This window comes from Dermacentor silvarum, chromosome 11 (assembly GCF_013339745.2).
Source record: "Dermacentor silvarum isolate Dsil-2018 chromosome 11, BIME_Dsil_1.4, whole genome shotgun sequence".
In the NCBI taxonomy this organism is placed as follows: domain Eukaryota; kingdom Metazoa; phylum Arthropoda; class Arachnida; order Ixodida; family Ixodidae; genus Dermacentor; species Dermacentor silvarum.
Genome location: NC_051164.1, coordinates 21,859,472 through 21,876,898, shown reverse-complemented (window position 1 = coordinate 21,876,898; position 17,427 = coordinate 21,859,472). Strand labels below are relative to the sequence as shown.

Below are 17,427 nucleotides of genomic sequence, written 5' to 3'. Positions count from 1 at the left end.
CTAACATATGGGGCAGAAACTTGGAGGTTAACAAAGAAGCTCCAGAACAAGTTAAAGACCGCACAAAGAGCGATGGAACGAAAAATCTTAGGACTAACGTTAAGAGACAGGAAGAGAGCGGTGTGGATCAGAGAACAAACGGGGATGGCCGATATTCTAGTTGGCATTACGCGGAAGAAATGGAGCTGGGCAGGCCATGTAATGCGTAGGATGGATAACCGGTGGACCATTAGGGTTACAGAATGGATACCAAGAGAAGGGAAGCGCAGTCGAGGTCGGCAGAAAACCAGATGGGATGATGAAGTTAGGAAATTTGCAGGCGCAAGTTGGAATACGCTAGCGCAAGACAGGGGTAATTGGAGATCGCAGGGAGAGGCCTTCGTCCTGCAGTGGACATAAAATATAGGCTCATGGTGATGATGATGATGATGATCATATTGCAACTACAAATTGTGTACGTACAGTCACATCAGATCGCGTGTTATTTGTGCACAGATGTGCTTATAGTACGCGACCGCAGTCCTGGCCACTGGTTCGCTGTGGACGCCGGTCGCACAGACGTGTGACATCGCTCGATCAGTGGTGGATGTAGGTTAAAGTTTGTCACGGCGTCCATCTTCTAATTACGTATTATATACTGACATAAAGGTATGAGACTTATTAGGCAACTCGGATAGCAACTGAACAACATGATTTATACGCTTAGCTTTCTTTGACGTGCTACGCACATTTTTTTGTTAGTTCAGGAATGTGAGCATTGAGAGAACTCTCTCTAGGGAATGATGGTAACGTTTCCTGTAATGTATGAAAAGGAATATATATTTACTTAATACTTTTGCGCAATATTACAATGACAGAAGCGGGCACATTCTTTAACTACAAATTGTACAACAAATTGTACGCATGAAAAGTAAAACACAGACAAAATGTGCCAATAGAAGCATCTAAGTCGCTGTTGTCGAATCTTGCAACGAAGGTATTCCTAATTATGCGTCTTTATCAGGGTCATCAACGTGGCACTAACATATTTTTCACTGTTTGCTTCTGTGGTGAAGGCTTCTAGTATCTCTCCTGCAGTTTCATTATAGTTCTTGAAGATTTCATGCATTTCATTGAAACACGGGCAGCGTAGACATTGTCGGCACGGTAATGGCAGGTAACCAATGTGCCTGCCTTTTTCAGTAGACAGTGTAATGGTACATTCCATTGGTTTCTACCGCGTTGCAACTCGGATCGCAACGACGTGCAGCCCGCTCCAGATTAAAGTCAGAGAAAAATCCTAGGACAACTAAGCTCTTATTATGAGTTGCGAATTAGAAGGCATTAATGTCCAATTGAACGGTGCTGAGTTTTGCGCTGCGAGTGATGTACCGTGGCGGCACGTGCTGCCCGAGTCAGCAAGCAGCAGCCTGCGGTGCCAACGCCGCATGCCACCCATGCCGCGGTGCCCTCTACCCTCACGCAACACCTGGCGTGCTAACGTTGCAGTAGGTGTTCCCTTTCGCCCACTCTAATCCGTCGAGGCGCAGCTCGTGACGTGGCGTCCCAGCCAATGGCAATACTAGTTTAGGTGCCGTTTTGCTGCTACCCATGAAAGACGCCGGCTTTATCGCTCAATGGGCCATTTGACGCTTTCGCATCAAAAGCGTCCTCAAGTCGAACATATAAAGGGGCTAACCAGTGCAAATGGAGGCAAGAAGCGGACTGTTATAAACAAAACTGGCGGACCAACACAGCGCGACCCCGCCGCTCCGCCGCTGCAGACGCCGTGCTAACAGAAGTTTCAGCATCCACGTGACCGTAACTCCGCAAGATCGCGGTCGCGGTCCTACGGCGAAAGTGAGAGCGCTCCCTAGAGTACTGAGCTGGAGCGGCGCTCTGAATGTCCTGGCTTTTTTCCGGTGCCGTGATATGCCGGACGCGGCGAATGGTGATGCAGCGAGTGTTTACACGAACGTGACTGTAGCGTATCGCATTTTTTAGTGCATCACGCGACTACATACGGTGCATCCCCTTGCGTCTGCAACAGTGGTTTCTAGCAAGGCGGAACTTGTTTTCAGCGATGATGATAAGTGGTTCTTGAGGGAAAGGGAAAGGTTGACGCTGTCTTCTGCAGCCCTTGAGGGAGCACGGTTCAGCGCCAACGGGGAGGGGTAAGTGGGAGCGAAAGAAGGGATAGAGTGGAGTCGCCATGGCTGGGCGAAGCAAAACCGGCAGGCATAGGCGGCACGTATCAGGCCGAGATGGAAGGCCTTGGTGTGCTGCAGAGTCTGCAGGGGTGTGACGGCGTTTCGTCGGTGAGTAGAGCAGAACGCACGATGGCAGCCGTCTCACTCTTTCCTCTGTCCCTTGATGCGATACGCCAGCGTTTACGGGCGCATCGTGAGTTAATTTACCAGTCATGATCTACCCTCTCGCAGCGCAATACTACGATTCGCCTTGCTGGCGCATTACCGCTGTTTACATGGGCGCGATGCGCTAGAAATTCGATGCGATCCGCCATTTGTCGTGCAAACGCGGGAAATGTGACATGTTTTTGTGGTATTGGTGTAGGCGTGGTATGTGTCTGAGTGGGAATGACAAGCCGCGGTGCTCGAAGAGGTATGCGTTCGATTCCCAGTCGTGGCGGCCGCTTTCCCATGGGGGCGGAATCAGAAAACGCTCGTGCAATGTGCTTTGTGAAAACGCTAAAGAGCAACAGGTGGTCAAAATGAACCCACTGCTGCGCTCCTTTTAGCCTACTTTGTGGCTCCCGTGACAGTGAACCCCGAAAGTGTTTTAATTTTGTCTACCGCGTTCAGTGTTTCAGCGGCATGGGCCTGCTGCTTAACTCAGCGTAGCAGAATCAATTCGACAACGCAGGTGACGCAGTTGAATATAAATGCTCAAACACGCTCTTTTATTTCTGTGCACGCGGTAAGATAACTTTAGCTTGACGAAATTAATCAGCCCCGAGGAGTGTGAGGACAGGTTCTTTTATTTTAATGTTTCAGACGGTTCTCTTAGGCGGAGCCTCCGAGAACCCAATTGAGGACAAAGCCGTTTGTTGTAGAACGCACACACAAAACATTTATAAAACTGAAAACCAAAAGAAAACCATAAACCAAACACTCAATGAAAAACTCACAATAAGAAACACTCAGAGCTAGCATGCTAACGATGTCGGGCAAGTTCGGGCAGACCGCGAACGTGTGGGCGCACAACAGTCTCGACGCGGAGAAACGGAGCCGAGACGGATCAAGAAGTGGCGTCGATCTCACCAAAGGTCGGTGTATTGGATCGTTGACAGGGATACCGGAGCGTAGCAGCTCTGGCTTGGAGGGAGAAGCCTGGGCGGCACGGGGGGCAGACGGCAGCGGCGTTCTGGCCAGGCAGCTGGGTGTGGAACCCGGCCCGTAGCCCGACTGGTCACGTTCTGTCCACGGGCGCAGAAGCTGGCCGGCCTCGGGCAGCAGTTGACGATTGGGCAGAGTAGCGATGCCGAGGAACGGGTTGGCAGGAGGCCCCGGTCGGGTCAAGTCCTGGTGGCTCGGGTTCGGAACGCCACGGCCCTTCTTCAACTCCCGGTCCAGTGGCCGACCTTCTCCTGGTGCAGCTTCTGGCACTCTCCCTCTCTTCTGCCAGCGCGGCTCACTTTCCTGCCGATCTGGCTGATTCGTTGTCTCGAAGCATCGTGGTTTCTTCGGATTGGATGCCTTTTCTTTAATTGTTTCTTATTGCGCCGCGCGTTCACGTGCCGGACGCTCTTCGACGTTGTCGTCTTCCATCCAGCAAAGAATTCGCCTCCGCGCGCGCAGTCCTTGTCGTCTGCTATACTTGTTTGTCTCCAACCAACGCACCGTGTCGCGCACTACACATCACATAAGCCCCCTTTTGGGAAAAGTTTTTCCATGGGAAAAACTGCCGGTTAGTGCGCACCACATTTCACCACATCACAAGGACATCACTGGCAGTAAGCGGCATCAATCGTTTTTCAAGCGAAGTTTGTATTGGCTCACAAGTTTCGGTGACGTTGTAGTCGCGCAAAAACTCACGTGTGGCGCATACCCGGATCGGACATGAGGGTATGAGCCAGGGACAAGAAAGAAAGAAAGTAATGAAGGAAGAAAGAGCAGGTGCGGGGAAAGCTGCGCCGGTGCCAGATCACGTGACGCACACGACCAATCAGGGTCGTTTGGTGTGTCGCGGGGAAGGAAAGGGGTTTGCGCGCGCTCCGCCGGGCTTCCGTAGCCTTAGATCACTTTCGGAGATCCGGATAGGAAGGCTGCGTGGTGCGTTCCGCCGAGGAGCTGGCTGTGTTTGAGCAACGGCGCCGCGAAGTCGCTCGGGAAAGGGCTCGTCGTCGACGGTCCGATTCTAGCGTTAGGGCTTCGGAAGCCCAGGTGAAACGTCAGCGTCGTCTTGCCCTCCAGGAACCCGACAACGGTGGTGGACGCGTCGGCAACGCTAGGGCCAACTTCCCCGGTGCGACGGACAGGTTTCAACGCGATTTTCTCAACCGGAACTTCGGAGCCAGCTGCAGTGCGTGTGACCGGTTGTGATTCGAGCACAACGTGGTACTCATCAGCGCAATTTCTTCCGAGGAACGCTGAAGAAACACACGACAAGCTTCGTTTACCCCCATTTTCTCGACAGGGGAGGGGCTGCATATTTTTTTTGCTCTTGTTTCTTTGTACGGCAAATCTACAGCTTTGGTCGCGAACGTTTTGCGTCTTCGCAAATATAGTCAGCTGGAGCCCGTCGTGACGTAATGACACAGTCTTTATGACGAAAGTTTAATCTAGAGGTTAAAAAAAATTTGGCACCACAACGTTTAGACGCATATAGCGGAGCACACTCGTGCGCTTTCGTTTGAATTCTCGAGTTAGGCGAAGTGCTCCATGCCAATGTTATATGGTCACCACAACAAAAGTCACTTCCACGGTCACCAAAGATTGCTAAACTTTATAAGGATATTGCCCTTGCGCGATTAAAAAAAATTAGGTAGAATGAACGCACTAGTTAGAATCTGAGAAGCGAAGCTTTCTGTGAAGCGGTTAAATACGTGATTCTAAGGAACTGGCTGTACTCTGCACAGCGGGTTACCGCTACACTCTGCAGCATAGCGATCACCTACCTTCCAGTGAAGACGGCAAGACACGGATGCCCCCACCACATGACCCACGTGATGGTGCATTACACTGCCTCAGGGATTGGCCCCTTTGCTATGAGTCAATGACACCGTAACGAGAGTCGCCGTGCCGACTACGGCAGGTGGATCCTGGAGCTAGTGCAACAATAAACTACACTTTACTCGTCGAAAGGCCGACCAAGCGGACGCGCCACGCCCCAAGCCCTAGGAAAATATGCTCTCGATGACGTGTATTTCTTTCAATGAGAATATTTAGCCACCAGTTATTTTGTCACTGAGTAATGGCGTAGAAAACAATCCAGAAGCCAGGACGGTGAGGTTTGTAAGGACGTTAGCGCTGTCCTGCATGCGAGCTATTCGCTAAGAAACCCAGCATCGAAATCCACGATCACAGAGACTTCGCAGAGAAAGATTTAATTTAGTCAAACTTGCAGGGCCGGTAAATGCACGCTGACCTGCCTCAGCGGCACAGTGGCTGTGTCTTTCTACTGCTGAAAGCGAGGTTGTCGGTTTGATTCTCGACCTTGGCGACGACATTCCGACAGGGGCGCAATGGAAGAACGCCCGTGTACCCTGCTTTAGGTACACCTTAAAGTACATCAGGGGCTCAAACTTAATTGAAAGCCCCTCCCCCTATGGTGACCCCCATAGCCCGCAGTGGAGATCTGCGATGCTGTAGCCCAGAATTTAAGTTTGAATGCACTGCGACGTAGCTGTGAAGTCCAGTGTGCCCTCGTTCACCGTACGTATTTATTTCTTGTTCTCACGATGCAGCAGCAGGCGCCTGCGACGAGACCAGCTTGGCGGCCAGCCTGCGGGAGTGCGACGCCAAGTTTGGCCCAGCCAGCGCACACGACATCGAGCTCAAGGCGAAGACGGTCTGCTCGTAAGTACAACCAACTCAAAAGGAGTTTCATTGAACGGACCTGAAGCACAGCCTGACTACTGTAATCGTTGCAATTGCCACGAGAATAATACATACTGCAGGATATCTTTTTTTTTTTGTCTTGAAGCAGGCCTTTCTTGAGGACAGCGCTCATAACAGGGCTAATGGTTGATTATACTGGGTGTCTTTTTTAAACATAGGCAGAATTTTTAGACTTCAAATCAAAATGCATAAGTGAACAACTAGCAAGGTTCTACTAATGAACTCTCTAATTACTTTAGCGCACATATCTCACTGCACAAATTTAACAAGCTTTAAAAATGGCACAGGTCACACGATAAGCGCTGTCAAACTTGCAGTATAACCGAAATGTTGTTCCACTTACTTTTCTAACAAAACGCCTTCTTATTAATGCATTGAATCTCTAAGGTTACTGGAACGCCACAGAATTTCGTCACAAATCTTCGGTAATGTGTATCTCGAAATCGATGTCATCCTCAGAATTCATTCAAAGTGGACATCGCTTTCGAAGTCAACGGCTACACATTAAATGCCTTAGGCGCAGAAGCATCCGACACAGGACAAGAGAGCCACACGGAAGACAAACACACACATGACGCGAATTTTTAACAACCAGTTTATTTGTGGGATCAAAGCACACATATCGTTATCATCACCATTTATTTTACCCTTAATAGCCCTTTACAGGGCATTACATAAACGGGAGACGAGGAATAACAAAAAAGACATGACACAAAATGAATGCAGTAATTAACAGAATGGCAGTCGTTCTTCAAAAAAATAAGTACGAGGCAAGAATAACAAAGCACAAAATTTATTTACAATTTACAAATTTATTTAAAATTTACAAATGTAGTAATAGAAGCAGTGGAAAATTAAAGCAATCAGAAACTGCCAATACATAAAGGAGGAGCAGCAAAAGAGGGAACCCAGAGAAATATGCATAACAGAAACAATGATTACCAGTAATTAACATATTGACAGTCAACCAGACAATGAAATACAAAAGTTGCACACTAAAGAAATAAATTACAATCATTTTAACCCGACAGTTTACGCATCTAACAGCAGCACCAAAACTAAAATAGAGAATGTGCAAGACATTAATGAAACACTGCTTTACATAAATGATCAAACAAAAAGTGCTGTAAAGACTCTAAATTTAGCTGGATCACGCTGAAGAACGGCAAGTTCGGGAAGACTGTCCCATTCTTCGATGGCTGTATGGCCATGGAAGAATGGAACAATCTTGATAGACGAAAAATTGCCGCGCGACTGGCCGCTCACGGCATATTTCGTGTATTCGTGGGCTTCTGTCATGCTACAAAAAAAAGCACTTATGTACCTCGTATTGAGAAGTACAAATCTGGATCGAAAGTTGTTCATGCTGCTCTACAATTTTCTCATTGACACCTTTCATTTACTTCTAATATTTGAGAAGTTGAATAATTAACTAAGACTAATAGTTTAATTATAAAAGAACAGTACAAAATTAAAAGTTTCGCCCGAAAGGGCGAACCTGCGACTTTTGCGTGTGCGAGATTGAGCCGCGATCGCCAGCTCACCGTCGCACACTCGCACATACAGCATACGGCACGCGGCGACTATTTTATCGCTTGTGGACTTTATACGGAACCTCACGGCGACGCCGACAGCAGGAATGCGCCTGGAGTGCCTATAAAACTGCTATCCCAATAATAGTCTGAGCATCTACAAGTGACGGCCAACAACATTACATTGGTTTTGTCCACTAACGTGGCATTTGCATAGTTTTTAAAGGTATGGTTAAAGGTACGTGGGACAACCTGTATATCAAAGAATTGCTCTATGGCGTGAATGTTATTCACAAGATAGACCCCGTGCATGGCGTGATATCCTTGTCAGCATGCACCGAACACGTGTTCTGTTACGCACCCAGTGAATGGTATATGCCTCCATGCTTTGATCCCGCAAGTAAACTTGTAGTTGAAAGTTAGCGCCATGTGCGCGTGCGTTCTGTGTCGCTCTTTCCTGCTGTGTTGGGTGTACTATACCTAATGCATTTAGGATGACTTCACAAGCGCAACGTGCAACGTTTGTCAGCGGCTACAATTAGCAAATTCCAATATGTGCCTAAAGATATTAGTTTTAAAGGTAAGTAGCAATACTTCGTTAATTAGTGAAATATTAATTTTGGATTTCTCGTGCAAGTAATGTCCACCTCGAGCGTAATCGAGCTCGATGCGTTTGTGCTACATACCTCGAGTGATTTTGAAAAATTATTTAAACGACGCAATCAAGGACAAGAATGGAAACGATGTGGACGCTGGGAATATACTTCGTGACGCGTTCTCCTTCACCACTCACACTAATAAATCGGTCAATAAATCAAAATTGACAGTCACTTATGTATGATGTGATCTAATGTGATTTGAATGACTTCTCTAATGCATAAATTGGTTACGTCCATGATACGTGACGTCATACATTGTCACGTGTCCTTGGCAACTCTGCCCTAATCCACTTTGGTCAAATTTGTACCAACCTTAATCCACATTAATGCAGTTTAATCCACTTTAATTCACCTTGCTCTAATTTGTACAAACCTTAATACACCTTTGTATAATTTGTAGCAATCTTAATCCACCTTAACCCATTTTAAACCACCTTAATTCACCTTGTTCTAATTTATACCAACATTGATCGACCTTAATCCACCTTCCTCTAATTTGTACCAACCTTAATTCACCTTAATCAACGCAGATCATTATTTTGGGGAGCACTCGCTGAGGACAACGTCGGCTTTACTGCCCTCATGGGACACATAATGCTTTCTCATTAGTAAATACCAGAGGGCTGTTCATGTGCGTGACGCGCAATCAACCGTGTATAGTGTGACGCGCAATGTGCGTGACGCGCAATCAACCGTGTATGACAGAACAAGTGCATATTGCAGACATGTCACAAAAAGTGCACAAGCCCAACATATTTACACGTGCACCTATTTATCCTTTTCTCGGAACTGCATTACATCGGCTAACAGCATTACATCGCTCATCGCAAGATGCGCCTGCATGATTTGGAACTTACTCGAATGTTATCGTTGATTCCATCTGTTGTGTATGTTTTCACCAAACCTCGGGTAATCAGATTGTATGCGCGACACGAACTGTGTAGTACTTTTTGAAAGGCACGCGGGCACAAGCGTTTAGCTTGGAACCATCGATGAGTCATGTATAAAAGCCGACCTATACAAATGCTGAATTATTTTCGAGTTAAAAATATACTGCAGTGCGCGCTCAAGGGCACTGCGTCTACTTGCTTCCTGAAGGTGGCTTTCCCGCAATTTTTATTACGTAATGTCTTTACAGAGTAAATGTCTCATTTGTAATTATCCTGCAATATAGCTTATGGTAGAAACGAGGGGCTAAATTAGGCTAAGCATTATTGTCATTGCTATGACTTCAGGAAGGTTACTAATAAGAAACTACAAGAATGAAGCTAGGCTAATGCATGCGAATACTGCGCATCATCCGCATTGTGGCTTCGCCGCCATATTGGGAGCTCACGACGTGACACTTACGCCACATTTTCTTGTAGTATTGTTTCTACACAGCTGTGACTTAAACCTGACAATCAAACAGTCTTGTTGTGGATGGAAAGCCGATGAAAGGCCGGCAGTGAAAGCCTGCTCGAACCTGGGTATTTTCGGTTAAAGGGGCCCCGCACCTAGTCTAGCGATTTTGAGCTGACAGGCGTTGTGCATACAATGCGCGCTAACGATCGTGTCTGCTACGTATTGCTTGCCTACGCGCCGCCGAAAGAACTGAAATTTCAAACCAAACGCCGTTCGGCCCTTCTCCTCGCGGGTGCCGTGCAAGTGCGCCTACATAGTACATGACAGTACTGTGACATCACTCGTAATGACACGTGACTTTGAGAAATAGTCAAGGCAAGATCAGTTATGTGTTTAATCTGCTGCTTCAATAGCCGAATTACAGTTTAGAGCAATAATAAAGAATACAAACCGAATGTCTGCGTGTTTTCGTCTTACGTCGTACCGTAGCAAGAGAGATGTACAGCCTCCCGCATTTTTACATATATCGCGCAAGAACACTGTAATGTCGTCGTACGTCGTCCTGAAGGGAACATCGCATTAGACGACTTTGCACAGGAGAGGGCTTAGTGCACTTGAGAGTACCTCTGCCGGTCTCGCTGATTATCGCCGCTTAAAGGCGCTAAAATGATGCGTGATGGACGCTCGCGCCATATAGCTAAAAATGCGGGAGGCTGTACTTCGTTTCGTCTGCCTGTTACAATGTCGTGCAGTCACGCTCGCAGAGAACGAAACTATGTTATACCGTGTTTCAGCGCCGCGATCATGCTCTTTCATCATCTTGCGCCTGCCTCGGTGCTCGTGACTGTGGCACTGACTTATGCCGCTAATCAGGTGTTCTTGTGCAAAATGCGCAAAATCGTCCGCTGCGCGAAACGAGACAAACGGAACAGCTTGCGCGCGAGACCATCACCGGAAGTGCCCCATTCAGCGAAAATGCGCCAAGGAAAGAAAAAAATTGAAGGCGGGGCCGGTAACGTATTCCTCACGCGATCCTGCGGCTCCGGTATTAAAAATGATACGGTTTTACGTGCCATAACCAAGATCTGATTATGAGGCACGCCGTAGTGGGGGACTCCAGAATAATTTGGACCACCTGGGATTCTTTAACGTGCACCTAAATCTAAGTACACGGGTGTTTTCGCATTTCGCCCCCATCTAAATGCCGCCGCCGTGGCCGGGATTCGATCCCGCGACTTCGTGCTTAGCAGCCCGGCTCCGGTATGGGATAACGCAGGGAAGGAATTTCGCTTGCGCTGTTTAAACGGGACAAGTGGAGAGCGTGTCTATGTTGGCGGTGACGCTCGCCTCCTGAAAATATGGGTTCTCGGCACTTCAAATACCTCTATTGCTGCTATTAATGAACTAATTTGAATAATTCTTACGGTAGAACACTCTTTAAAGGGCACAAACAACTTCCAGCGTATAACCGAAAAAAATTTGCTGTGCCGCCAGGTGAGGGGTCCTTTAAGGTCGTTTGTTTAAACCACGCTCGAGGCTGCTATTTTCCTGGCAAGCGTGTAGTGGCACTATCTTTTACGACCGAAATACGGGACTTCTCGAAACCAGCCGTAACGTCAGGGTTATTTGTACTCTGATGACCTTGTTAAAAGCGAAGTATTTAGTAAACAACTTGAATTGCCTCTTACGAGTAATCCCAGGTCATTGAGATGTGTGCACTCGATGAACTTGTTTCAGTAACATTAATAACCCTCCAAACGCAAGCCGGTGATATGTTTCTGCTTTAACCGAGAGAATCATTCTACTGTATATATATATGGAGAAAACTGCCTGTACCTCCACATCAGCGCACTGAAATGGCGATACTGCGCTCGGCGCCGCAAGCGGTTCACGATTTATATATAAATAACAAATAAACGGCATGCTGATTCTTCAGTGCCATATTTTTCAGGGAATTCGGAGAATACAAGGCGTGCCTGCTGAAACTGACGCGAGTTAGTGGATGCGGAGACGCTCCGCCACTCGCCAGACGACTGCAGCGAATGGATAAGTTCGTGCAAGAGCAACTGCCCTGCGTTGAGCATGCCAACGGTAAGTACCTCTACCATAGTCGAAAGACACGGGTTTCAACTGCGCCAAGAAAATAAAAATCACAGCATATCCACGGGGTGAATGATGATGAGTGGGCGAAGCTCCTGAGGGAATCATCGGATCTCCCGCTTAAGGGGACGCTAGCACAAACGCGTTAGAAACGTGCAGTACTCTCTAGTAAGGGGGAGCGGCCACAGCGTCTTACGCAGCCATTTACACATGCCGGAACGTGCACCGCGTTTGCCGACGCCATCACATGACTGCTGAGAGAGTATACCCCCCCCGTATTCATAAACGCTCCTCGACTTGAACTTGACTTGCCACCGCCTTGGGCAGCGCGTTCGAAACGCGTTGAAGGTAAGGCGGAGAGGCCACAGCGTCTTACACCAGCTTCTTACACGGGCCGTAACGCGCTAGCACAAACGCGTTAGAAACGCGCTAGAAACGCGGCCTTTCGTTAATGTTGGGTATTTATAGCCATCGTGGTGCGTGTGTCCATGTCCGCTTCGTGGCGTAGTGGGCTAACGCCGCGCGCTCGGAAGCGAGGGGTCCCTGGTTCGATTCCGCGCTACGGACACAACTTCGGAATTTTTTTTTTCTCATTTTTCTCAGACTGGTTACACACTACTACTACGACGACGGGGACGAACGGGTGCCGCTATAAGGAGCTTCGCCCCTAAACATTTAGCAGATACCATCAAAAATGATTGTAATTGTACGTGATTAGCCCGAACGAACGAATGAGAGCTCATGACGCCCATCGCCCCTCCCTTAACTCGAGAGAGCGCTTACGCCACAGTAGCGCCCTCTCGCTTTGTGCGAGAGCTTGCGCGACAGTAGTCCCCACTCCCTCTCCTCCTCCCCAACATGCACCCTCTCCATTGGCGCCTTTGTGTCGCAAGTCTGACAACCGACCACCACACGCTCGAACTTCCACAATTCCCGAACTTCTCAACAAAACGTCGTCTTATGCATTGAAGCACAAAAGTAACTGGAACGCCAGTGCATTTCTCCGCAAAGTTCGGGAATCAACATCTCGAAACTGGTGTCATCCTGAAAATTCGTTCCAAGTGACTCCAACTCCACGGCTAGAGTTTGTAAATTGCAATATGGGCATAAGGTAATTAGTTTAAAACTTCATTAGTGCATTTTTGGTAATTAGTCGATTATGCATTTCACTTTATTGTGCAAGTAATGTCTGCCTCTTAGAGTAGACCAGCTCGTAAACTAGAATTCTGCAATCGCTGCCGGCAAACATTAAAAAAATTTTGAAAGTGTTCGCTGAAACACCCGGTATATAAGAAGCAACAAAGGGCCCAGCACTCATCCTTGAGGCGCACCTGAACCAACTGGCGCCGAAGGGGATGAGACATCGTTAGCAAAGACGAACTAAACACCAGACGTAAGGAAAGCGCGTATCCAGGTAATTATGGCGGGATCAATATTAAGCAAGCTTTGTTTATGTAACAGTAGCGAATGGCTTACCTTGTCAAATGCTTTAGCAATGTCTAGAAATATGCAGTGAATTACAAAACCAGTGTCTAAATATACATGCAAGTCGTTAGTGAATGATAGGAGCTGGGTGTCACACGCAAAATGTTTGTGGAAACCGTGCTGTGTGGGAGTGAAAAAATTGTTGCCCTCCATAAAATGAACTAGATGTGTGAAGATAACGTGTTCCATTACTTTGCAGGGTACGGATGTTACTGGCACCGGCCTGTAGTTGGGATTATGAGTTTCCGTGAATTTGTGGATCGGAATTACTTTGCTTGTCTTCCAGTCTGTGGAAAGGGTTCCAGAATTATACGATTGCGAAAAAATAAAATTTCGCATTACGGAGTATCGTAATCGTCGGTGAACTTTTTTGCTTTGATATTATTCTTTACTGCGTGTGCCTTTGTTTTTCGCTTTCGTGTTCTGTTCGCAGAACCGGGACTAAGCTTTTTAGGAGGGAGCGTTGACACGCGTGTAAATTATTAATCTTTCGGTGAACGTTTCTCACGAGACAATCTGTTGTACGATGCTATCGTTCAATGCAAGACGCGCCTTTCGGTATTGGAAGTTTCTCGCATGTTATCGCTGGTCCATCCGTGTATGTTGTCGCCGAACCTTGTTTAATCAGATGTATGCGCGACACAACTTGTGCAGTACTTTCTGGAAGGAACGCGGGCACCAGTGATCCAGAACTATCGACGATGTCGTGTACAAAAGTCGACGCGCTCGTCACACCATATCAAGTTCGGTGATCAACGAGTGTCATGGTCGCTATCACTGGCTGAGTGTTTCTGGTTTTGCGGGCACAGGTTCGCCCAATAAACGGTTAGGTTTTGTGAATTGCTTTCTTTCATTGTGGTTGTTCACCGTTACTAAAACGTGACAATAATATTGACAAAAAATTCACCGGACGATTACGAATACTCCCTAATGCGAATTTGAGCCCAGCGGTAACATGTTTTCATTTTGTGGTAATTGAGGCAAAGAATTGAGAGAGGACATGTAACAAAGTCCGGCGATCTGCGGGTCAAGCGCGTCGGCTTTTATACATGACTCGTCGAAGGTTCCAGGCAATCGTTGCATGCTGCCGCGTGGCTTCCAGAAAGTACTACACAATTCGCGTGGCGCATAGAATCAGATTACAAAACAATCGCAACCATGACAGTCGAACCAAGCGCGAACGGGACCAAACAAACAAACCAAACAGCGCGAGCGAGAGTTGACGCGAGCAGATGATAGTACTAAACGAGTGGTCCGGCTGCGAACAGATTCTCGCCCTCCTCTTGCGCTCTAAATAAGCGGCCCAGCACCACTGGGATGCCGATGATTTCTGAGAGGATGTGCAGTGTGGGTTTGAAAGTACTTGACAATGGTTTTGCGTTCTTGGATGACGAGTGGTTACATTCCGAAGGCTTCGAAGAAAGCTAATGTCACACGGGTACAGAAAATGTCAGCGGTAATGACCATAAGAACTTCCATCCAATTTTGCTTACAAGTACTTGCTATAAGCTTCTTGAGCAAATGGTTTCTCAAGATCTTTGGACATGCCTTGGTAATTACGATATAATATTTTCCCACCAACTTTGATTTCGAAGACGTCTACCTACGATTACCCAGCTCACTGAACTCGTTCACGATCTCTCTTACACAATCCGCGGTCAGAAAGACATGATTTGTATATTTCGTGAAAGTGCTTGACAAGGTGCCTCATCCAAAGTGATTGTTGAAAAATTGGCCATCTTTAAGAAGCCCAACGCAAAACAGCAGGTACTCCTATGGTCTGCGCAATAAGCAGTTCAAATATATATATATATATATATATATATGTGTGTGTGTGTGTGTGTGTGTGTGTGTGTGTGTTGTGTGTGTGTGTGTGTGTGTGTGTGTGTGTGTGTGGTGTGTGTGTGTGTGTGGTGTGTGGTGTGCTCTCACGCAATGTGGGAATCGATGTAAGCAACGCTCTCTATGATGTTTGCTTTGATTAGCGCTAATCGGGTGATGTTGACGGCGAATGTTTCATTTATTCAGCGTTTAGTCCAATACGAGAGTTGTGAGTTGACGTTAAACGTTACTTGTGTGCACAAACTGCTGTTGGTCCTGCATAGTACACCGAACACGTAGGGAGACGTGTTAGCTTCTGGCGTTGTTGTGCGCTATTGTTCATAATCCCTCAGAGGGTTGAGCATTATCATTGCCTCACATGGCAAATCGGATCGTTCCAGAAGTGTTACACTTTAGTTGAATTATGGGGTTGTACGTGCCAAAACCACAATCGGATTATGTTTTCTGTAAACGTTGAAATACTAGCGTTTTTGTACTTAGCTTCCGTCGACCTGCGGCTGCTACGGTAGGGTTTGAACCCGTGACCTCGAGCAATTTCATTGCGGTCAAGTTACCGTGGCAAGCACAGAAGTGTTGATTTGACGTGCAACCGAATGCGTAATGTCACCTAGACACTTCAGTGCTTTAATGTGGCTTTGCGTCTGCACGCTCTGCGTCAGTTTCGGCTTGACAAATTTGCCACGGTGTTTATTTTTCAGATTTAGGAGAAGCGTATCGTACCTTCAGTTTGCCCCCAACTTCTGTTTACTATGGCCTTCTCACGCCATCTTTTCCCCTCCCGTCCTCTCCCCCTGTCTGGGAACTACGAGAGTGGCAAGGCTGTTATTAACTCGTTTCGCGACTGTGTTAGTTCTACCCATTCTTTGCCTCCCCCCCCCCCCCCCTCTCTCTACCATTATAGCTACTTCCCTCTAGACTTTAAAGTTAGCAGAAAGGTAAGCGCTGTAGTTTCTGCAATGCTTTTGAGGGGGTTCACGGATAATTACAACTTTCAAGAGGCCACGGTGTTAGAAACATCATTTAGGTTCTGGCACTCACTGCCGCCCGCCGCGGCGGAGAGCGCTTACAGATAGTGTCTGCTGTAGCAACGGCCCATCGGCCCTTCAGCCGCAGTGCCCTCCACAGAGATGCGGCCGGCGCATGTGCTGCAGCCACGGTATATTTGTAGCACAGGCGTCAGCCGCAGCTGCGTGAGGGGCGCGGCGGCTCAGGGGCCGATGGAGCCGGGCCATAACCTAGGAAACCTCGGCCATTTGCATGCTGGTGTCTCAACGAACGCTCGTCCTGCCGGCGCGTCCGCTGGTTTTGCGGCCGAACAATGTTCTGGTGGCGCCGTTGGGCGGACTGTCAACACCATTATATTTCTTACTCGCAAGAGGCTAATGTGGCAACACCCAGGGAGCTCCAGAACTGCGAACTAACAAACACTGGCATGGCGCTCTTTGGCCATACTTGGCTCTTGCGCCACTAAACCACACACATTCATTCATCATTCATTATTCATTCATTCATTCATCATTATTCATTCATTCAGTCATTCATTCATTCATTCATTAATTAATTCATTCATTCATTCAGGGAGCTCCAGAGGGGCATGGTGCACGTGAAGGGCATGGTGCACATGCCACACGATGGAAAGGTCCAAACGAGTTTCTCGCACTCTGACCCACCCCCCGACACAAACTCATCATCAGCCTATATTTATGTCCACTGCAGGACGAAGGCCTCTCCCTGCGATCTCCAATTACCACTGTCTTGCGCAAGCTGATTCCAACTTGCGCCTGCGAATTTCCCAAGTTCAGAATCCCTCCACCTAGTTTTCTGCCGTCCCGACTGCGCTCCTTCTCTTGGTATCCATTCATTAACCAAAATGGTCCACTGGTTATCCATCCTACGGGTTACATGGCCTGCCAGCTCCAACTGTTTTCGCGCTTAATGTCAACTAGAATATCGGCTATCCCGTTTGTTTCTCTGATCCCACCATGCTCTCTTTCTGTCTGTTAACGTTAGGCCTAACATTTTTCGTTTCATCGTTCTTTGTGGGCTCCCTAACTTCTTCTCGAGCTTCTTTGTTAACCTACAAGTTTCTGTCCATAGGTTCTCACCGGTAGAATGTAATGATTGTACCCTTTCTTGCAACGACAGTGGAGCTTCCCAGTCAGGAATTGGCAATGGCTGCTGTAAGGACTCCAGCCAATTTTATCGTTATGTAAATACCGTTCTCATGATCAGGGTCCCGTGTGAGTAATTGACAACTAGATAAACGCACTCTTTTACAGACTCTAGAGCTGACTGACGATCCTGATTCTTGTTCCCTTGCCAGGCTATGAACATTATCTTTGTCTTCTGCATATTAATCTTCATCCCCCGCTTGCACTTGCGTGGGTCTCAATCAATTGCTAGGTT

At 47.5% G+C, this 17,427-nt stretch overlaps 1 protein-coding gene across 9 annotated transcripts in view; it reads left to right on the top strand.

Moving 5' to 3' along the window:
• Positions 1-17,427, top strand: part of LOC119434118 (uncharacterized) — a 210,484-nt gene that overhangs the window by 7,361 nt on the left and 185,696 nt on the right. For 5 of the 9 annotated variants that reach the window (XM_037701437.2, XM_049658187.1, XM_049658190.1 and 2 more), the window contains exons 3-4: positions 5,906-6,017; positions 11,546-11,685. The exons of 2 other annotated variants lie outside the window; for them this stretch is intronic. In XM_037701437.2, coding sequence (XP_037557365.2) covers positions 5,906-6,017; positions 11,546-11,685 — 252 coding nt within the window. The remainder of the gene's footprint in view (positions 1-5,905; positions 6,018-11,545; positions 11,686-17,427) is intronic. 2 more of the 9 variants (XM_049658194.1, XM_049658191.1) reach the window with 2 other exon arrangements.